Genomic DNA, 22,768 nt, shown 5'->3' with positions numbered 1-22,768 from the left:
AAAGCAGTTTAGACCTAAAACAGACACTTGTGTTCTCAGACCTTTTGCTAATGATAACGAACGGTTGCGGCCAAACACAAAACCAAATGGAATACAGTATGTTAGCAAACTCTTTCCTTGTTCAACTCACCTCAAGACTAGAATATCTACACCTCCAAGACTAGAACATTTAGAAACTCCAAGACCAAGAATAGAACATTTAGAAACTCCAAGACCAAGACTAGAACATCTAATACCGCCAAGACCAAGATTAGAACATTTAGAAACTCCAAGACCAAGAATAGAACATCTAATACCGCCAAGACCAAGAATAGAACATTTAGAAACTCCAAGACCAAGATTAGAACATTTAGAAACTCCAAGACCAAGAATAGAACATTTAGAAACTCCAAGACCAAGACTAGAACATCTAATACCGCCAAGACCAAGATTAGAACATTTAGAAACTCCAAGACCAAGACTAGAACATTTAGAAACTCCAAGACCAAGACTAGAACATTTAGAAACTCCAAGACCCAGAATAGAACATTTAGAAACTCCAAGACCAAGACTAGAACATTTAGAAACTCCAAGACCAAGAATAGAACATTTAGAAACTCCAAGACCAAGACTAGAACATTTAGAAACTCCAAGACCAAGAATAGAACATTTAGAAACTCCAAGACCAAGACTAGAACATTTAGAAACTCCAAGACCAAGACTAGAACATTTAGAAACTCCAAGACCAAGAATAGAACATCTAATACCGCCAAGACCAGGAATAGAACATTTAGAAACTCCAAGACCAAGATTAGAACATTTAGAAACTCCAAGACCAAGAATAGAACATTTAGAAACTCCAAGACCAAGACTAGAACATCTAATACCGCCAAGACCAAGATTAGAACATTTAGAAACTCCAAGACCAAGACTAGAACATTTAGAAACTCCAAGACCAAGAATAGAACATCTAATACCGCCAAGACCAAGAATAGAACATTTAGAAACTCCAAGACCAAGATTAGAACATTTAGAAACTCCAAGACCAAGAATAGAACATTTAGAAACTCCAAGACCAAGACTAGAACATTTAGAAACTCCAAGACCAAGAATAGAACATTTAGAAACTCCAAGACCAAGACTAGAACATTTAGAAACTCCAAGACCAAGACTAGAACATTTAGAAACTCCAAGACCAAGACTAGAACATTTAGAAACTCCAAGACCAAGAATAGAACATCTAATACCGCCAAGACCAAGATTAGAACATCTAATACCGCCAAGACCAAGACTAGAACATCTAATACCGCCAAGACCAAGAATAAAACATTGTGTACATTTTACGTTTTAGTCATTCAGCAAACACTCTTATGCATTAAGATAGCTAGGTGAGACAACAACACATCACAATCATATCAAGTACATTTACCAAGTCAGTGCTATTAAGAAAATACTACCTCCAAGACCAAGACTAGAATATCTACAACCTCCAAGACCAATACTAGAATATCTACAACCTCCAAGACCAAGACTAGAATATCTACAACCTCCAAGACCAAGACTAGAATATCTACAACCTCCAAGACCAAGACTAGAATATCTACAACCTCCAAGACCAAGACTAGAATATCTACAACATCCAAGACCAAGACTAGAATATCTACAACCTCCAAGACCAAGACTAGAATATCTACAACCTCCAAGACCAAGACTAGACTATCTACAACCTCCAAGACCAAGACTAGACTATCTACAACCTCCAAGACCAAGACTAGAATATCTACAACCTCCAAGACCAAGACTAGAATATCTACAACCTCCAAGACCAAGACTAGAATATCTACAACCAAGACCAAGACTAGAATATCTACAACCTCCAAGACAAGACTAGAATATCTACAACCAAGACCAAGACTAGAATATCTACAACCAAGACCAAGACTAGAATATCTACAACCTCCAAGACCAAGACTAGAATATCTACAACCTCCAAGACCAAGACTAGAATATCTACAACCAAGACCAAGACTAGAATATCTACAACCTCCAAGACAAGACTAGAATATCTACAACCAAGACCAAGACTAGAATATCTACAACCAAGACCAAGACTAGAATATCTACAACCTCCAAGACCAAGACTAGAACATCTACAACCAAGACCAAGACTAGAATATCTACAACCAAGACCAAGACTAGAATATCTACAACCAAGACCAAGACTAGGATTAGAACATAAAGAAAAAGTAAGCTACTGATGGTTCACTTCTCCATGGGGATCAAGGTTGATGTCACTCACCTGGTAGACCGGGAGGTCCTGGCTGGCCCTTGGCCCCTCGCACCGTGGGACCTCGGTCTCCTCTGTCGCCCAATTCACCTGCGCCACACAGCATGTTAATTACAAGGGTTATTCTAAAACTCCTTTGGGTACATGAGCTGAATTTTGCTTTCACATTTTCAAATAACAGTAACATTAAAAATCCTCTCCCCACCTTTGGGTCCTTTGAGTCCTAGGAGTCCTGGAGGTCCTTTGAGGCCAGGCAGTCCTCTTGCTCCAGCCTGCCCAGGGAAGCCACTGTCCCCTGGGGGTCCGGCAGGACCAGGAGGCCCTGGCTTACCAGGCAGGCCCGCTGCTCCAGACTCCGGCCTCCTTAGACTGGCAGCCAACTGGGCTAGCTGCTCTGTTGGAGCAAGAGGAAAGGGAATGATGAGCAAACAATTAATCAATCAAATGTATTAAAGGCCCAGTGCAGTCCAAAATGTGATTTCCTTTGTTTTATATATATTTCCACACTTTAATATTGGAATAATACTGTGAAATTGTGAAAATTAGGATAATTCCCTTTTAGTGTAGGGGCTGTTTGAAAAGACCGCCTAAGATTTCTGCCTCTTTTGGTGGGATGGCGTTTTGGCCTGCCTGGTGACATTACCAGGTGATAAATCAGTTAATAGACCAATAAGAAAGATAGTTCCAAACCTCTCTGCCAATGACAGCTAGTTTTCAGTTTCCCCTCCCCACTTAGACCACTCCCAGACAGTGTTAGCAAAATTCTTGCTTGAGAAATGTCTCTTTGCTAAATGTATTGTTGACCATTTCAATTTAAAACAATCACAATAAGGTACTCAATTGTTTTCCCAGAAATGATTTGATATTGAGATGAAAATGGAACTTTAATGAAGGCCTTTTTATAAATGTTATAAAAATTGTAGTCCTCCTTATTCTTACACATTCAAGTCTGCCTCGGTAAATTGAGCAGAGTGAAAATACTTATCGGAAAACATTCAACTCTAAGGGATTGGTGTCCCTAAACCAGGACAGTTATTGCTCAATATGTGATAATGTGACTAGAAAACATTGCATACAACAGCCAACTTTCCGGGACAAAGACATGTCTTATACGGGCAGAAAGCTTAAATTATTGTTAACTAACTGCAGTGTCCAATTTACAGTAGCTATTACACACAAAACATACCCTGCTATTGTTTGAGGATAGTGCACAACAAAACACTTTTATCACGGCTGGTGGTTTGATACATTCACCTCTGAAGGTAAATAATGTACATACATTCAGTAATCTTACTCTGATTTGTCATCCTGAGGGTCCCAGAGATAAAATGTAGTGTCGTTTTTATATTTAAATGTAGGAACTGGGTTCTATAGTTTGACCCCACTGCTGTCTCTGGCTCCACAACCACCCCGCTTGGCCATCTAGATCCATCATGATCTAGATCCACCATGTATAACATTCCTGGGAGTGTTAAACTTTAATATTTTATTACCATAGCATTTTTGTATGTTCTCTATAGTTATGTACTTGAAAATGTATAAATTGACCAATTTGGCACATTTGGGCAAACTCCTGGCAGACTTGATGCAAAATATTGTGTAGTGAGGTAATTGTTATCTGGATCAGACTGAAACTTTGCACACACACTGCTGTCATCTTGTGGACAGAATCTAAATTACACCTAGGATCCTACCTTAATGTATGGGCTTTTTCTTGCATTTCAAAGATGATGAAACACAAAAATAAATGCATGTTTGTTTTGATTATATTATCTTTTACCAGATCTAATGTTTTATATTCTCCTACATTAATTTCACATTTCCACACACTTCAAAGTGTTACCTTTCAAATGTTATCAAGAATATGCATATCCTTGCTTCAGGTCCTGAGCTACAGGCAGTTAGATTTGGGTATGTCATTTGAGGCGAACATTTAAAAAAAAGGGTACGATCCTTAAGAAACTGAAAGATATATATGTGTATTTATGGTGCCAAGAGTTCGACATAAAACTCCTAAGGCTTTTGGCTTGGTATTTTACACTCCAAATTCCAGTCTTTGCTTTTCTGCTTTTAGCAAAAGTGCAGGTCCTCTGGAGGTGAAATACATTTTTCAGCACATTGGGTATAAAAAAGTAATGAGTTTAGGAGGAGAGTAGTGGTAGTGGGAGGAGGGGGTGGGATACTGTAAGAGGGCCCAGGGAGAGAGACAAAAAAAACAGGCTGCCACTTCAGCATTTCTGGGGTTCAGGAGTCTGTTATCCATCAAACTAACAAAGGTTGAAGCGTATTTATGATGGGGTTTTTTCTGCTTCCCTCTCTTCAAACTGTCAAGTCAGATATGCTATATCCCCCAAACTCAACTCTGGACCTCGAAGCCAGTTCTACTGCATTTCTTCATTGTTCCCCTCTAATCCGGGACTGATTTAGACCTGGGACACTGGCTATGTGCAATTCATTATTAGGTAGGACAGAAAAGCAGCAGGTTCCGGACCTCATAGGGTCAGAGTTGAATACCCCTGGTCTATAGTATAAACAATGAGGTTGGGGATATTACAGAGTGTTTACACTTAAAGGTAGAGTGGGATACATTGATTTTAAAGACACTGAAGGAATGACAGTGTGCAATATTCTTACCTTGCATAACTCTCATGCAGACTTGTCTGATGTGTTGATCGCTTGGTTCTTTACCCTGAAGGATAACATAACAAAAGGTTTATGATGAGAAAACAGCTTTAATAAACATAGATTTGGCTTCTGAAATGCATTATGTAAAAGCCCTAGTTGTGTTATGCTGGACACACTGGAAAACTGTTGTCCATGGCCTAAGATCCAGGAGGGAAAGGCCTAGCAGTAAGTTAGTACATTTGTAAGTAAGTAAGTATGTAAATAAGTTAGTAAGTATGTAGGTTAGTAACTAAGTATGTAAGTAGGTATGAAAGTATGTAAGTAAGTAGGCATGTATGTACTTAAGTAAGTAAGTAAGTACTATGTAAGTGAGTTTGTAGGTATATAAGTAAGCACGTAAGTTAATTAGTAAGTAAGTATGTAAGTTAGTAAGTTTGTAAGTAAGTTCAGGTGTATAGTCTTCAGAGTTTTGGGTGGAGGTGGTTTGGGAGTACCTACCGCCGGTCCCTGTGACCCCCTGATTCCTGGTGCGCCCCTGTTGCCCTGCATGCCACGTGGTCCAGAAGTACCAGCTGGGCCCTCGATGCCAGGCTGCCCTCTGCTACCCTCTGGCCCTCTGTTACCAGGCTCTCCTGGGTTTCCAACCTGGAGACAGAGAGGGGAGACACAACTGGATCAGAACAACATTACATGGGTGGTACTGAGCTCAATGAAGACTTCTGAGTTCCGGGGGTGCTGGGGAGCCAGCCATGGAATAAACTAATATCTGGAACAAGAAAAACAATGAAGACTTCTGAGTTCAGGGGGTGCTGGGGAGCCAGCCATGGAATAAACTAATATCTGCTTTTATCTGGAACAAGAAAAACAATGAAGACTTCTGAGTTCCGGGGTGCTGGGGAGCCAGCCATGGATCTGACAGAAACCCCTGATGTTACAGGCCTGAAATGGAAGCCATGGAATCTGCTTTTATCTGGAACAAGAAAAACAATGAAGACTTCTGAGTTCCGGGGGTGCTGGGGAGCCAGCCATGGAATAAACTAATATCTGGAACAAGAAAAACAATGAAGACTTCTGAGTTCAGGGGGTGCTGGGGAGCCAGCCATGGAATAAACTAATATCTGCTTTTATCTGGAACAAGAAAAACCCGGAAGATCGTATTGCAGAGGTCTCGTCTCGTTTTGGATGACAGAAACCCCTGATGTTACAGGCCTGAAATGGATGACCTTGGAGATCTCGTCCTGTGGCCCGACCTCCTTAAGCTGTCTTACTCTGCTCAAAACTTGCATTAGCTGAGCCTGTTTCCAAATACACTTCAGGCTTCATTCATTAGCTGAGCCTGTTTCCAAATACACTTCAGGCTTCATTCATTAGCTGAGCCTGTTTCCAAATACACTTCAGGCTTCATTCATTAGCTGAGCCTGTTTCCAAATACACTTCAGGCTTCATTCATTAGCTGAGCCTGTTTCCAAATACACTTCAGGCTCTGATTTATCTCTACAGAAACTGCACATGGAGCTCGAACGAAATAGAATTCAAATAATTGAAACAACATCAGTCAATTTGTTTTTTTTTTAAACGTTGAAACCCCCCCTAAATGTTGGTTAACCACTTAGCACTACTACTAACACTCTATGGGTGCAGATAAACTGTCTCAACGTTATATTCCTGGTTGGAGACATGGAACTGTTTCTAGAAGAGTACAGAACTCACCACTCCTTTGGGTCCAGCTTCCCCTTGGTCACCCTATTATACAAATGAGAGAAACACAGAGGATTAGTACAGGTGGAGTTAAAACAGGTTGTTTAAAAGGCTCCAATGTGAGGTTGGGTTGGATGCAATGAATCCTTGCTGGAGTGATAACTTACAACATCTCCTTTGTCTCCAGAAGTTCCCTCAGAACCTTGTCCCCCCTACACACACACACACACACACACACACACACACACACACACACACACACACACACACACACACACACACACACACACACACACACACACACACACACACACACACACACACACACACAAAACCAATATAAATTATTTTGGGGTAAAATCACTCTTCTGGAAATAACAAATGCCAAGGGTAAGTTAGAAACACACACACACACACACACACATATATACATTCATGCTACACACACATCTCAACAGCTGCTACCAGATTCTTATTATGATTGCTAAATACTGCACAATTTAACCACTTGCCCACCAAAACATGTGTAAATATTGGACTATACATTGTTATTCTACTATGTTGGACTATACATTGTTATTATAAATTGTTATTCTACTATGTTGGACTATACATTGTTATTCTACTATGTTGGACTATACATTGTTATTCTACTATGTTGGACTATAAATTGTTATTCTACTATGTTGGACTATAAATTGTTATTCTACTATGTTGGACTATACATTGTTATTCTACTATGTTGGACTATACATTGTTATTCTACTATGTTGGACTATAAATTGTTATTCTACTATGTTGGACTATACATTGTTATTCTACTATGTTGGACTATAAATTGTTATTCTACTATGTTGGACTATAAATTGTTATTCTACTATGTTGGACTATACATTGTTATTCTACTATGTTGGACTATACATTGTTATTATAAATTGTTATTCTACTATGTTGGACTATACATTGTTATTCTACTATGTTGGACTATACATTGTTATTCTACTATGTTGGACTATAAATTGTTATTCTACTATGTTGGACTATAAATTGTTATTCTACTATGTTGGACTATACATTGTTATTCTACTATGTTGGACTATACATTGTTATTCTACTATGTTGGACTATAAATTGTTATTCTACTATGTTGGACTATAAATTGTTATTCTACTATGTTGGACTATACATTGTTATTCTACTATGTTGGACTATACATTGTTATTCTACTATGTTGGACTATAAATTGTTATTCTACTATGTTGGACTATACATTGTTATTCTACTATGTTGGACTATACATTGTTATTCTACTATGTTGGACTATACATTGTTATTCTACTATGTTGGACTATACATTGTTATTCTACTATGTTGGACTATAAATTGTTATTCTACTATGTTGGACTATACATTGTTATTCTACTATGTTGGACTATAAATTGTTATTCTACTATGTTGGACTATACATTGTTATTCTACTATGTTGGACTATACATTGTTATTCTACTATGTTGGACTATAAATTGTTATTCTACTATGTTGGACTATACATTGTTATTCTACTATGTTGGACTATACATTGTTATTCTACTATGTTGGACTATACATTGTTATTCTACTATGTTGGACTATACATTGTTATTCTACTATGTTGGACTATAAATTGTTATTCTACTATGTTGGACTATACATTGTTATTCTACTATGTTGGACTATAAATTGTTATTCTACTATGTTGGACTATACATTGTTATTCTACTATGTTGGACTATACATTGTTATTCTACTATGTTGGACTATACATTGTTATTCTACTATGTTGGACTATAAATTGTTATTCTACTATGTTGGACTATAAATTGTTATTCTACTATGTTGGACTATAAATTGTTATTCTACTATGTTGGACTATAAATTGTTATTCTACTATGTTGGACTATACATTGTTATTCTACTATGTTGGACTATACATTGTTATTCTACTATGTTGGACTATACATTGTTATTCTACTATGTTGGACTATACATTGTTATTCTACTATGTTGGACTATACATTGTTATTCTACTATGTTGGACTATAAATTGTTATTCTACTATGTTGGACTATACATTGTTATTCTACTATGTTGGACTATAAATTGTTATTCTACTATGTTGGACTATACATTGTTATTCTACTATGTTGGACTATACATTGTTATTCTACTATGTTGGACTATACATTGTTATTCTACTATGTTGGACTATAAATTGTTATTCTACTATGTTGGACTATACATTGTTATTCTACTATGTTGGACTATAAATTGTTATTCTACTATGTTGGACTATACATTGTTATTCTACTATGTTGGACTATAAATTGTTATTCTACTATGTTGGACTATACATTGTTATTCTACTATGTTGGACTATAAATTGTTATTCTACTATGTTGGACTATACATTGTTATTCTACTATGTTGGACTATAAATTGTTATTCTACTATGTTGGACTATAAATTGTTATTCTACTATGTTGGACTATACATTGTTATTCTACTATGTTGGACTATAAATTGTTATTCTACTATGTTGGACTATACATTGTTATTCTACTATGTTGGACTATACATTGTTATTCTACTATGTTGGACTATAAATTGTTATTCTACTATGTTGGACTATACATTGTTATTCTACTATGTTGGACTATAAATTGTTATTCTACTATGTTGGACTATACATTGTTATTCTACTATGTTGGACTATAAATTGTTAAATTAAATTACTGAACCATTTATTTTGTTGTTTTCTTATCATTTCTTATTTCTTATTGTTGTTGCGTTGTCCAGAAGGAACCTGCCAGTAAGCATTTGGTCGGACAGTGTCTACCATGTGTATCCTGAACATACGACTAATAAAACCTGAAACTGGAAAGGGCCCATCCACACTCTGCTGCTGGAGTATCACATTGACTTTAAGATGCAGCCAGATATTGTTGTGAGAGATAAACAGACATTTTAAAAGATGGATTTCTTACCTGCTCTCCTTTAGGTCCTCCTTCTCCAGCTTCTCCCTGAAGTGGAGGAGAAACCAGTTCACTATTGAAAATATTTAAACTACAGTACAGTTAAACAATTACACTACTATGTAACGTTATACAGTAGATTTATACAGTTAGACAACAACACTAGTTATACTACTATGTAAAGTTATACAGTAGATTTATACAGTTAGACAACAACACTAGTTATACTACTATGTAAAGTTATACAGTAGATTTACACAGTTAGATAACAACACTAGTTATACTACTATGTAAAGTTATACAGTAGATTTATACAGTTAGACAACAACACTAGTTATACTACTATGTAAAGTTATACAGTAGATTTACACAGTTAGATAACAACACTAGTTATACTACTATGTAAAGTTATACAGTAGATTTACACAGTTAGATAACAACATTAGTTATACTACTATGTAACCTTATAATAATAATAATAATAATAATAACAACTAGTAGATTATAACAGTAGAACCTTTACACAGTTAGATAACAACACTAGTTATACTACTATGTAAAGTTATACAGTAGATTTACACAGTTAGATAACAACATTAGTTATACTACTATGTAACCTTATAACAGTAGATTTACACAGTTAGATAACAACACTAGTTATACTACTATGTAACGTTATACAGTAGATTTACACAGTTAGATAACAACACTAGTTATACTACTATGTAACGTTATACAGTAGATTTACACAGTTAGACAACAACACTAGTTATACTACTATGGAAAGCAACAGTAAGACTAGTCTTATAAATGCACGATTGAACTTGTAACACTAGAGGGGGTCAAAAGGATGTATTTCACAAAGTGTGTGTCCTTGTCAGGTGAATATGGTAAGAAGTTGACTTTCTATTAGCTAGTAATTGAGGCTAAATTGCTGTCTTCATGATTGTACAGAACAGTGGAAAGTCCAATCAAAACTGGTGGTTTCATGAAAATGGAAAATTGTCATAAGAAGTCTGTGGAACCTGAAATGACTAAACACAAGCCACCGTGCTCTTCAGTTGAGCTTCTTCTCTATCTGTTCATCAAATATCAGGCATGCAGAACGTAAACGGTCCATGGAGCCTTAATCCAATGAGCAGTAGTTTAGTTGTATAATATCAGTAGTTTAGTTGTATAATATCAGTAGTATGTTTAGTTGTATAATACCAGTGATTGTTTCCCCACCAGACGGCAGGTCTCTACAGAGGGGATAGATACCAGTCAGAATAGAACGTCCTCTTATCTTACCCTCTCTCCCTTCACTCCGGGGAGGCCTGGGGGTCCGGGAACACCAGGAAGACCAAGATCTCCTTTAGGTCCCTACAAAACAAAGGAAGAGCGACAACAAGGAGGTCAGAGGTCAAAATCACACTACTGTATGTCCTTAGAGCAAGGTGCTTGCGGTGCAAGGATTGTGGGTCAGATTCCTGGGACAGACCATATGTAACATGTATGCACACGTGACTGTAGGATTATACAAGCCTCTGCTGAATGGAATACTGTATGTAAATATCTAAACCTACAGAACACGACAGCAGAAAGTAGTGGAAACCTCAGATAAGACAGCAGAGTATGGAGAAACTAACCACAAGCTCTTCAGTCATTAGGGCAACATACACTGGTGAATGAACTGTTCATGAGACGGCTATATCAGGGTCGTGACTCAAAACATGCACAGAAGAAAGAGAATTTCTAACAACCTGGCTGCAATCTTTATTTTGTATGCTTATGTGTGTGTGTGTGTGTGTCTCTTTGTTCTCTGTGCTGGACACACCTTTGATTGCTGACCGTGTGTGTGAGGAATGCCAAAGCAACAGAAGGCTCTTTCAGCCAGCTGGCCCTGGCCCTCATTCTCTCCTTACTGTGAAAATAGCCTATGTGTGAGATCCTGAGATCCCGTTCAGAACTATTCTCTAGGGAATTTCTGTGTAACCACAGACAGGTCCCCACTCTCTGCAACCACAGCCAGGTCCCCCCTCTCTGCGACCACAGCCAGGTCCACTCTCTGTAACCACAGCCAGGTCCCCACTCTGTAACCACAGCCATGTCCTCTCTCTCTCTCTCTCTCTCTCTCTGAAACATCTTGGTGTTCCAGTCTAACTTTGTCATCATTGAGTCGTTGTTTCCTTTCATTAATCCTTATATTATACCTGACACGAAGACACACGAAGACACACAGCATTACACAGCAACCAGACAACAACAACAACAACAACAATAACTCACCCTGGCCCCTGGTTTGCCTGGTGGACCGGCTGGTCCTTGTACTCCGCTGTCTCCCTAGAGAGGTGTCAAAGGGAATTACAAGAGAGAAGAAGAGGTTTGTTTTATTACACATTAATGCACGATAAAGGACATTAAAATGGAACCCAGAGGGCAAAACTGGTTGCATTGACATCACCGACATCATTGTAACCCAATTACTACCAGTTGTAATCTGGTTGTGATGGCATCATAAAAACAGCTTTGCATGCTGGGAAATATAATAAATTACAGGATACTCACCGGTCCACCAATGGGTCCAATGGGTCCTAGACCTCCTGCTTTGCCTTGCTCTCCCTACACAGAGACATCACAGTGAACAGGTCGTTACTGGATGGACAACTTGAAATGCATTTTAAATCAACTTGGCTTTGATTTGGACTTACTGTTTTACCAGCAGATCCTATTGTTCCAAGAAGACCTGCCTCTCCAGAGCTACCCTGAAGTAGAGCAACAGAAACAGAGTTTAGTGTCATAATCTCTCGAGGACAGATACACGTACCATAGGATGGCCACAACTAACAAGGAACTTTGTCCAATGTGCAGATTTTTCCATTACTGATTTGGGACATTTGGCCCGTAGACTTGCCCGACACTTACAGAGAGCAGGGGGTGGAGCTACCGCCCTGATTCCATCCTCAATGTAGAATCTTTTCTAACACATTTCCTCCCACAACTTAGTTCTGTGTGTCTGAGATGAAGTATATCAGGTCAGTGTCAGGACAGTCAGGTCTGTATCAGGACAGTCAGGTCAGTGTCAGGAGAGTCAGGTCTGTATCAGGACAGTCAGGTCAGTGTCAGGACAGTCAGGTCTGTGTCAGGACAGTCAGGTCTGTGTCAGGACAGTCAGGTCAGTGTCAGGACAGTCAGGTCAGTGTCAGGACAGTCAGGTCAGTGTCAGGACAGTCAGGTCAGTGTCAGGACAGTCAGGTCAGTGTCAGGACAGTCAGGTCTGTGTCAAGACAGTCAGGTCAGGTCAGTGTCAAGACAGTCAGGTCAGTGTCAGGACAGTCAGGTCAGTGTCAAGACAGTCAGGTCAGGTCAGTGTCAAGACAGTCAGGTCAGTGTCAGGACAGTCAGGTCAGTGTCAGGACAGTCAGGTCAGTGTCAAGACAGTCAGGTCAGGTTAGTGTCAAGACAGTCAGTTCAGGTCAGTGTCAAGACAGTCAGGTCAGTGTCAGGACAGTCAGGTCAGTGTCAAGACAGTCAGGTCAGGTCAGTGTCAAGACAGTCAGGTCAGGTCTGTGTCAAGACAGTCAGGTCAGGTCAGTGTCAGGACAGTCAGGTCTGTGTCAGGACAGTCAGGTCAGTGTCAAGACAGTCAGGTCAGTGTCAAGACAGTCAGGTCAGGTCAGTGTCAGGACAGTCAGGGCAGTGTCAGGACAGTCAGGTCAGTGTCAGAACAGTCAGGTCAGTGTCAGGACAGTCAGGTCTGTGTCAGGACAGTCAGGTCAGTGTCAAGACAGTCAGGTCAGTGTCAAGACAGTCAGGTCAGTGTCAAGACAGTCAGGTCAGGTCAGTGTCAGGACAGTCAGGGCAGTGTCAGGACAGTCAGGTCAGTGTCAGAACAGTCAGGTCAGTGTCAGGACAGTCAGGTCTGTGTCAGGACAGTCAGGTCTGTGTCAGGACAGTCAGGTCTGTGTCAGGACAGTCAGGTCAGTGTCAGGACAGTCAGGTCTGTGTCAGGACATTCAGGTCTGTGTCAGTATCAGGACAGTCAGGTCAGGTCAGTGTCAGGACAGTCAGGTCAGTGTCAGGACAGTAAGGTCAGTTTCAGGACATTCCGGTCTGTGTCAGTATCAGGACAGTCAGGTCAGGTCAGTTTCAAGACAGTCAGGTCAGTATCAGGACAGTCAGGTCAGTGTCAGTGTCAAGACAGTCAGGTCAGTATCAGTACAGCCAGGTCAGGTCAGTGTCAAGACAGTCAGGTCAGTATCAGGACAGTCAGGTCAGGGTCAGGACAGTCAGGTCTGTGTCAGGACAGTCAGGTCTGTGTCAGGACAGTCAGGTCAGTGTCAGGACAGTCAGGTCTGTGTCAGGACATTCAGGTCTGTGTCAGTATCAGGACAGTCAGGTCAGGTCAGTGTCAAGACAGTCAGGTCAGTATCAGGACAGTCAGGTCAGTATCAGGACAGTCAGGTCAGTGTCAGTGTCAAGACAGTCAGGTCAGTATCAGTACAGTCAGGTCAGGTCAGTGTCAAGACAGTCAGGTCAGGTCAGTGTCAAGACAGTCAGGTCAGTATCAGGACAGTCAGGTCAGTGTCAGTGTCAAGACAGTCAGGTCAGTATCAGTACAGTCAGGTCAGGTCAGTGTCAAGACAGTCAGGTCAGTATCAGTACAGTCAGGTCAGGTCAGTGTCAAGACAGTCAGGTCAGTATCAGTATCAGGACAGTCAGGTCAGTGTCAGGACAGTCAGGTCAGTGTCAAGACAGTCAGGTCAGGTCAGTGTCAAGACAGTCAGGTCAGTGTCAGGACAGTCAGGTCAGTGTCAGGACAGTCAGGTCAGTGTCAAGACAGTCAGGTCAGTGTCAGGACAGTCAGGTCAGTGTCAGGACAGTCAGGTCAGTGTCAAGACAGTCAGGTCAGTGTCAGGACAGTCAGGTCAGTGTCAGGACAGTCAGGTCAGTGTCAAGACAGTCAGGTCAGGTCAGTGTCAAGACAGTCAGGTCAGGTCAGTGTCAAGACAGTCAGGTCAGTGTCAGGACAGTCAGGTCAGTGTCAGGACAGTCAGGTCAGTGTCAAGACAGTCAGGTCAGGTCAGTGTCAAGACAGTCAGGTCAGGTCAGTGTCAAGACAGTCAGGTCAGTGTCAGGACAGTCAGGTCAGTGTCAAGACAGTCAGGTCAGGTCAGTGTCAAGACAGTCAGGTCAGGTCTGTGTCAAGACAGTCAGGTCAGGTCAGTGTCAGGACAGTCAGGTCTGTGTCAGGACAGTCAGGTCAGTGTCAAGACAGTCAGGTCAGGTCAGTGTCAGGACAGTCAGGTCAGTGTCAGGACAGTCAGGTCAGTGTCAAGACAGTCAGGTCAGTGTCAAGACAGTCAGGTCAGTGTCAGGACAGTCAGGTCAGGTCAGTGTCAGGACAGTCAGGTCAGTGTCAGAACAGTCAGGTCAGTGTCAGGACAGTCAGGTCTGTGTCAGGACAGTCAGGTCTGTGTCAGGACAGTCAGGTCAGTGTCAGGACAGTCAGGTCAGTGTCAGGGTCAGGTCCGTGTCAGGACAGTCAGGTCAGTGTCAGTGTCAGGACAGTCAGGTCAGGTCAGTGTCAAGACAGTCAGGTCAGTGTCAGTATCAGGACAGTCAGGTCAGTGTCAGGACAGTAAGGTCAGTTTCAGGACATTCCGGTCTGTGTCAGTATCAGGACAGTCAGGTCAGGTCAGTGTCAAGACAGTCAGGTCAGTATCAGGACAGTCAGGTCAGTGTCAGTGTCAAGACAGTCAGGTCAGTATCAGTACAGTCAGGTCAGGTCAGTGTCAAGACAGTCAGGTCAGTATCAGGACAGTCAGGTCAGTGTCAAGACAGTCAGGTCAGTATCAGGACAGTCAGATCAGTGTCAGTGTCAGGACAGTCAGGTCAGTGTCAGGACAGTCAGGTCAGTGTCAGGACAGTCAGGTCTGTGTCAGGACAGTCAGGTCTGTGTCAGGACAGTCAGGTCAGTGTCAGGACAGTCAGATCAGTGTCAGTGTCAGGACAGTCAGATCAGTGTCAGTGTCAGGACAGTCAGGTCAGTGTCAGGACAGTCAGGTCAGTGTCAGGACAGTCAGGTCAGTGTCAGGACAGTCAGGTCAGTGTCAGGACAGTCAGGTCAGTGTCAGGACAGTCAGGTCAGTGTCAGTGTCAGGACAGTCAGGTCAGTGTCAGGACAGTCAGGTCTGTGTCAGGACAGTCAGGTCAGTGTCAGGAGAGTCAGGTCTGTGTCAGGACAGTCAGGTCAGTGTCAGGACAGTCAGATCTGTGTCAGGACAGTCAGTTCAGGTCAGTGTCAAGACAGTCAGGTCAGGTCAGTGTCAAGACAGTCAGGTCAGGTCAGTGTCAGGACAGTCAGGTCAGTGTCAGGACAGTCAGGTCAGTGTCAAGACAGTCAGGTCAGTGTCAGGAGAGTCAGGTCAGTGTCAGGACAGTCAGGTCTGTGTCAGGACAGTCAGGTCAGTGTCAGGAGAGTCAGGTCTGTGTCAGGACAGTCAGGTCAGTGTCAGGACAGTCAGATCTGTGTCAGGACAGTCAGGTCTGTGTCAGGACAGTCAGGTCAGTGTCAGGACAGTCAGGTCAGTGTCAGGACAGTCAGGTCAGTGTCAGGACAGTCAGATCTGTGTCAGGACAGTCAGGTCTGTGTCAGGACAGTCAGGTCAGTGTCAGGACAGTCAGGTCAGTGTCAGGACAGTCAGGTCAGTGTCAAGACAGTCCGGTCAGTGTCAGGACAGTCAGGTCAGTGTCAGGACAGTCAGGTCTGTGTCAGGACAGTCAGGTCAGTGTCAAGACAGTCAGGTCAGGTCAGTGTCAAGACAGTCAGGTCAGTGTCAGGACAGTCAGGTCAGTGTCAGAACAGTCAGGTCAGTGTCAGGACAGTCAGGTCTGTGTCAGGACAGTCAGGTCTGTGTCAGGACAGTCAGGTCAGTGTCAGGACAGTCAGGTCAGTGTCAGAACAGTCAGGTCAGTGTCAGGACAGTCAGGTCTGTGTCAGGACAGTCAGTTCTGTGTCGGGACAGTCAGGTATGTGTCAGGACAGTCAGGTCAGTGTCAGGACAGTCAGGTCTGTGTCAGGACATTCAGGTCTGTGTCAGTATCAGGACAGTCAGGTCAGGTCAGTGTCAAGACAGTCAGGTCAGTATCAGGACAGTCAGGTCAGTGTCAGGACAGTCAGGGTCAGTGTCAGGACAGTCAGGTCAGTGTCAGGACAGTCAGGTCTGTGTCAGGACAGTCAGGTCTGTGTCAGGACAGTCAGGTCAGTGTCAGGACAGTCAGGTCTGTGTCAGGACATTCAGGTCTGTGTCAGTATCAGGACAGTCAGGTCAGGTCAGTGTCAAGACAGTCAGGTCAGTATCAGGACAGTCAGGTCAGTGTCAGGACAGTCAGGTCAGTGTCAGGACAGTAAGGTCAGTTTCAGGACATCCGGTCTGTGTCAGTATCAGGACAGTCAGGTCAGGTCAGTTTCAAGACAGTCAGGTCAGTATCAGGACAGTCAGGTCAGTGTCAGTGTCAAGACAGTCAGGTCAGTATCAGTACAGCCAGGTCAGGTCAGTGTCAAGACAGTCAGGTCAGTGTCAGGACAGTCAGGTCAGTGTCAGGACAGTCAGGTCAGTGTGTCAGGACAGTCAGGTCAGTGTCAGGACAGTCAGGTCAGTGTCAGACAGTCAGGTCAGTATCAGGACAGTCAGGTCAGTGTCAGGTCAGACAGTCAGTCAGGTCAGTGTCAGGACAGTCAGGTCAGTGTCAGGTCAGGACAGTCAGGTCAGTGTCAGGACAGTCAGGTCAGTGTCAAGACAGTCAGGTCTGTGTCAGGACAGTCAGGTCAGTGTCAGTATCAGGACAGTCAGGTCAGTGTCAGTGTCAGGACAGTCAGGTCAGTGTCAGGACAGTCAGGTCAGTGTCAGGACAGTCAGGTCAGTGTCAGTGTCAGGACAGTCAGGTCAGTGTCAGGACAGTCAGGTCAGTGTCAGTGTCAGGACAGTCAGGTCAGTGTCAGGACAGTCAGGTCAGTGTCAGGACAGTCAGGTCAGTGTCAGGACAGTCAGGTCAGTGTCAGTGTCAGGACAGTCAGGTCAGTGTCAGGACAGTCAGGTCAGTGTCAGGACAGTCAGATCAGTGTCAGTGTCAGGACAGTCAGGTCAGGTCAGTGTCAAGACAGTCAGGTCAGTATCAGGACAGTCAGGTCAGTATCAGGACAGTCAGGTCAGTGTCAGTGTCAAGACAGTCAGGTCAGTATCAGTACAGTCAGGTCAGGTCAGTATCAGGACAGTCAGGTCAGGTCAGTGTCAAGACAGTCAGGTCAGTATCAGGACAGTCAGGTCAGTGTCAGTGTCAAGACAGTCAGGTCAGTATCAGTACAGTCAGGTCAGGTCAGTGTCAAGACAGTCAGGTCAGTATCAGTATCAGGACAGTCAGATCAGTGTCAGTATCAGGACAGTCAGGTCAGGTCAGTGTCAAGACAGTCAGGTCAGTGTCAAGACAGTCAGGTCAGTATCAGGACAGTCAGGTCAGTGTCAGTGTCAAGACAGTCAGGTCAGTATCAGTACAGTCAGGTCAGTGTCAAGACAGTCAGGTCAGTATCAGGACAGTCAGGTCAGGTCAGTGTCAAGACAGTCAGGTCAGTCAGGACAGTCAGGTCAGTGTCAGGACAGTCAGGTCAGTGTCAGGACAGTAAGGTCAGTGTCAGGACAGTCAGGTCTGTGTCAGGACAGTCAGGTCAGTGTCAGTGTCAGGACAGTCAGGTCAGTGTCAGGACAGTCAGGTCTGTGTCAGGACAGTCAGGTCAGTGTCAGGAGAGTCAGGTCTGTGTCAGGACAGTCAGGTCAGTGTCAGGACAGTCAGATCAGGTGTGTCAGGACAGTCAGGTCAGGTCAGTGTCAAGACAGTCAGGTCAGGTCAGTGTCAGGACAGTCAGGTCAGGTCAGTGTCAGGACAGTCAGGTCAGTGTCAGGACAGTCAGGTCAGTGTCAGTCAGGTCAGTGTCAGGACAGTCAGGTCAGTGTCAGGACAGTCAGGTCTGTGTCAGGACAGTCAGGTCAGTGTCAGGACAGTCAGGTCTGTGTCAGGACAGTCAGGTCAGTGTCAGGACAGTCAGGTCTGTGTCAGGACAGTCAGGTCAGTGTCAGGACAGTCAGGTCAGTGTCAGGACAGTCAGGTCAGTGTCAGGAGAGTCAGGTCAGTGTCAGGAAAGTCAGGTCTGTGTCAGGACAGTCAGGTCAGGTCAGTGTCAGGACAGTCAGGTCAGTGTCAGGACAGTCAGGTCAGTGTCAGGACAGTCAGGTCAGTGTCAGACAGTCAGGTCAGTGTCAGGACAGTCAGGTCAGTGTCAGGACAGTCAGGTCTGTGTCAGGACAGTCAGGTCAGTGTCAGACAGTCAGATCAGTGTCAGTGTCAGGACAGTCAGGTCAGTGTCAGGACAATCAGGTCAGTGTCAGAACAGTCAGGTCAGTGTCAGGACAGTCAGGTCAGTGTCAGGACAGTCAGGTCTGTGTCAGGACAGTCAGGTCAGTGTCAGGACAGTCAGGTCAGTGTCAGGACAGTCAGATCAGTGTCAGTGTCAGGACAGTCAGGTCAGTGTCAGTGTCAGGACAGTCAGGTCAGTGTCAGGACAGTCAGGTCAGTGTCAGGACAGTCAGGTCAGTGTCAGGACAGTCAGGTCAGTGTCAGTATCAGGACAGTCAGATCAGTGTCAGTGTCAGGACAGTCAGGTCAGTATCAGGACAGTCAGGTCAGTGTCAGGACAGTCAGGTCAGTGTCAGGACAGTCAGGTCAGTGTCAGGACAGTCAGGTCAGTGTCAGGACAGTCAGGTCTGTGTCAGGACAGGTCAGGTCAGTGTCAGGACAGTCAGGTCTGTGTCAGGACATTCAGGTCTGTGTCAGTATCAGGACAGTCAGGTCAGGTCAGTGTCAAGACAGTCAGGTCAGTATCAGGACAGTCAGGTCAGTGTCAGGACAGTCAGGTCAGTGTCAGGACAGTAAGGTCAGTTTCAGGACATTCCGGTCTGTGTCAGTATCAGGACAGTCAGGTCAGGTCAGTTTCAAGACAGTCAGGTCAGTATCAGGACAGTCAGGTCAGTGTCAGTGTCAAGACAGTCAGGTCAGTATCAGTACAGTCAGGTCAGTGTCAGACAGTCAGGTCAGTGTCAGGACAGTCAGGTCAGTGTCAGGACAGTCAGGTCTGTGTCAGGACAGTCAGGTCTGTGTCAGTATCAGGACAGTCAGTCAGGTCAGGTCAGTGTCAAGACAGTCAGGTCAGTATCAGGACAGTCAGGTCAGTGTCAGGACAGTCAGGTCAGTGTCAGGGACAGTCAGGTCAGTTTCAGGACATTCCGGTCTGTGTCAGTATCAGGACAGTCAGGTCAGGTCAGTGTCAAGACAGTCAGGTCAGTCAGGACAGTCAGTGTCAGTGTCAAGACAGTCAGGTCAGTCAGGTCAGTCAGATCAGTCAGGACAGTCAGGTCTGTGTCAAGACAGTCAGGTCAGTCAGTGTCAGACAGTCAGGTCAGTGTCAGGACAGTCAGGTCAGTGTCAGGACAGTCAGGTCAGTGTCAGGACAGTCAGGTCAGGTCAGTGTCAAGACAGTCAGGTCAGTCAGGTCAGTGTCAAGACAGTCAGGTCAGGTCAGTGTCAGGACAGTCAGGTCAGTGTCAAGACAGTCAGGTCAGGTCAGTGTCAAGACAGTCAGGTCAGGTCAGTGTCAGACAGACAGGTCAGGTCAGTGTCAGGACAGTCAGGTCAGTGTCAAGACAGTCAGGTCAGTGTCAAGACAGTCAGGTCAGGTCAGTGTCAGGACAGTCAGGTCAGTGTCAGGACAGTCAGGTCAGTATCAGTACAGTCAGGTCAGTGTCAAGACAGTCAGGTCAGTATCAGGACAGTCAGATCAGTGTCAGTGTCAGGACAGTCAGGTCAGTGTCAGGACAATCAGGTCAGTGTCAGAACAGTCAGGTCAGTGTCAGGACAGTCAGGTCTGTGTCAGGACAGTCAGGTCTGTGTCAGGACAGTCAGGTCAGTGTCAGGACAGTCAGATCAGTCAGTGTCAGGTCAGTGTCAGGACAGTAAGGTCAGTTTCAGGACATTCCGGTCTGTGTCAGTATCAGGACAGTCAGGTCAGGTCAGTGTCAAGACAGTCAGGTCAGTATCAGGACAGTCAGGTCAGTGTCAGTGTCAAGATAGTCAGGTCAGTATCAGTCAGTCAGGTCAGGTCAGTGTCAAGACAGTCAGGTCAGTATCAGGACAGTCAGGTCAGGGTCAGTCAGGTCAGTCAAGACAGTCAGGTCAGTATCAGGACAGTCAGATCAGTGTCAGTGTCAGGACAGTCAGGTCAGGTCAGGACAGTCAGGTCAGTATCAGGACAGTCAGGTCTGTGTCAGGACAGTCAGGTCAGTGTCAGGACAGTCAGGTCTGTGTCAGGACAGTCAGATCAGTGTCAGTGTCAGGACAGTCAGGTCAGGTCAGTGTCAAGACAGTCAGGTCAGTGTCAAGACAGTCAGGTCAGTATCAGTACAGTCAGGTCAGGTCAGTGTCAAGACAGTCAGGTCAGTATCAGTATCAGGACAGTCAGGTCAGGTCAGTGTCAAGACAGTCAGGTCAGTATCAGGACAGTCAGGTCAGTGTCAGTGTCAAAACAGTCAGGTCAGTATCAGTACAGTCAGGTCAGGTCAGTGTCAAGACAGTCAGGTCAGTATCAGGACAGTCAGGTCAGGGTCAGGACAGTCAGGTCAGTGTCAAGACAGTCAGGTCAGTATCAGGACAGTCAGATCAGTGTCAGTGTCAGGACAGTCAGGTCAGTGTCAGGACAGTCAGGTCAGTGTCAGGACAGTCAGGTCAGTGTCAGGACAGTCAGGTCAGTGTCAGGACAGTCAGGTCAGTGTCAGGACAGTCAGGTCAGTGTCAGTATCAGGACAGTCAGGTCAGTGTCAGTGTCAGGACAGTCAGGTCAGTGTCAGGACAGTCAGGTCAGTGTCAGGACAGTCAGGTCAGTGTCAGGACAGTCAGGTCAGTGTCAGTATCAGGACAGTCAGGTCAGTGTCAGGACAGTCAGGTCAGTGTCAGTGTCAGGACAGTCAGGTCAGTGTCAGGACAGTCAGGTCAGTGTCAGGACAGTCAGGTCAGTGTCAGTATCAGGACAGTCAGGTCAGTGTCAGTATCAGGACAGTCAGATCAGTGTCAGTGTCAGGACAGTCAGGTCAGTGTCAGTGTCACGACAGTCAGGTCAGTGTCAGTGTCAGGACAGTCAGATCAGTGTCAGGACAGTCAGGTCAGTGTCAGGACAGTCAGGTCTGTGTCAGGACAGTCAGGTCAGTGTCAGGACAGTCAGGTCTGTGTCAGGACAGTCAGGTCAGTGTCAGGAGAGTCAGGTCTGTGTCAGGACAGTCAGGTCTGTGTCAGGACAGTCAGGTCTGTGTCAGGACAGTCAGGTCAGTGTCAAGACAGTCAGGTCAGTGTCAGGACAGTCAGGTCAGTGTCAGGACAGTCAGGTCAGTGTCAGGAAAGTCAGGTCTGTGTCAGGACAGTCAGGTCAGTGTCAGGACAGTCAGGTCAGTGTCAGGACAGTCAGGTCAGTGTCAGGACAGTCAGGTCAGTGTCAAGACAGTCAGGTCAGTGTCAGGACAGTCAGGTCAGTGTCAGGACAGTCAGGTCTGTGTCAGGACAGTCAGGTCAGTGTCAAGACAGTCAGGTCAGGTCAGTGTCAAGACAGTCAGGTCAGTGTCAGGACAGTCAGGTCAGTGTCAGAACAGTCAGGTCAGTGTCAGGACAGTCAGGTCTGTGTCAGGACAGTCAGGTCTGTGTCAGGACAGTCAGGTCAGTGTCAGGACAGTCAGATCAGTGTCAGTGTCAGGACAGTCAGGTCAGTGTCAGGACAGTCAGGTCTGTGTCAGGACAGTCAGTCTGTGTCAGGGACAGTCAGGTATGTGTCAGGACAGTCAGGTCAGTGTCAGGACAGTCAGGTCTGTGTCAGGACATTCAGGTCTGTGTCAGTATCAGGACAGTCAGGTCAGGTCAGTGTCAAGACAGTCAGGTCAGTATCAGGACAGTCAGGTCAGTGTCAGGACAGTCAGGTCAGTGTCAGTGTCAGGACAGTCATGTCAGTGTCAGGACAGTCAGGTCAGTGTCAGGACAGTCAGATCAGTGTCAGTGTCAGGACAGTCAGGTCAGTATCAGGACAGTCAGATCAGTGTCA

General features: G+C 44.5%; 1 protein-coding gene across 3 annotated transcripts in view; it reads right to left on the bottom strand.

The window, feature by feature from the left end:
* Window positions 1-22,768, bottom strand: part of col9a1b (collagen, type IX, alpha 1b) — a 59,075-nt gene that overhangs the window by 1,992 nt on the left and 34,315 nt on the right. For all 3 annotated transcript variants that reach the window (XM_052514290.1, XM_052514289.1, XM_052514291.1), the window contains 11 exons: window positions 12,291-12,344; window positions 12,148-12,201; window positions 11,869-11,922; window positions 10,891-10,962; window positions 9,613-9,648; window positions 6,757-6,801; window positions 6,602-6,634; window positions 5,390-5,536; window positions 4,901-4,955; window positions 2,472-2,660; window positions 2,279-2,356 (listed from right to left, as the gene is read on the bottom strand). In XM_052514290.1, coding sequence (XP_052370250.1) covers window positions 2,279-2,356; window positions 2,472-2,660; window positions 4,901-4,955; window positions 5,390-5,536; window positions 6,602-6,634; window positions 6,757-6,801; window positions 9,613-9,648; window positions 10,891-10,962; window positions 11,869-11,922; window positions 12,148-12,201; window positions 12,291-12,344 — 817 coding nt within the window. The remainder of the gene's footprint in view (window positions 1-2,278; window positions 2,357-2,471; window positions 2,661-4,900; window positions 4,956-5,389; window positions 5,537-6,601; window positions 6,635-6,756; window positions 6,802-9,612; window positions 9,649-10,890; window positions 10,963-11,868; window positions 11,923-12,147; window positions 12,202-12,290; window positions 12,345-22,768) is intronic.

Source organism: Oncorhynchus keta, unplaced genomic scaffold, assembly GCF_023373465.1.
Source record: "Oncorhynchus keta strain PuntledgeMale-10-30-2019 unplaced genomic scaffold, Oket_V2 Un_scaffold_17242_pilon_pilon, whole genome shotgun sequence".
NCBI classification, from domain to species: Eukaryota; Metazoa; Chordata; class Actinopteri; order Salmoniformes; family Salmonidae; genus Oncorhynchus; species Oncorhynchus keta.
This window is presented reverse-complemented; position numbering and strand designations above follow the sequence as displayed.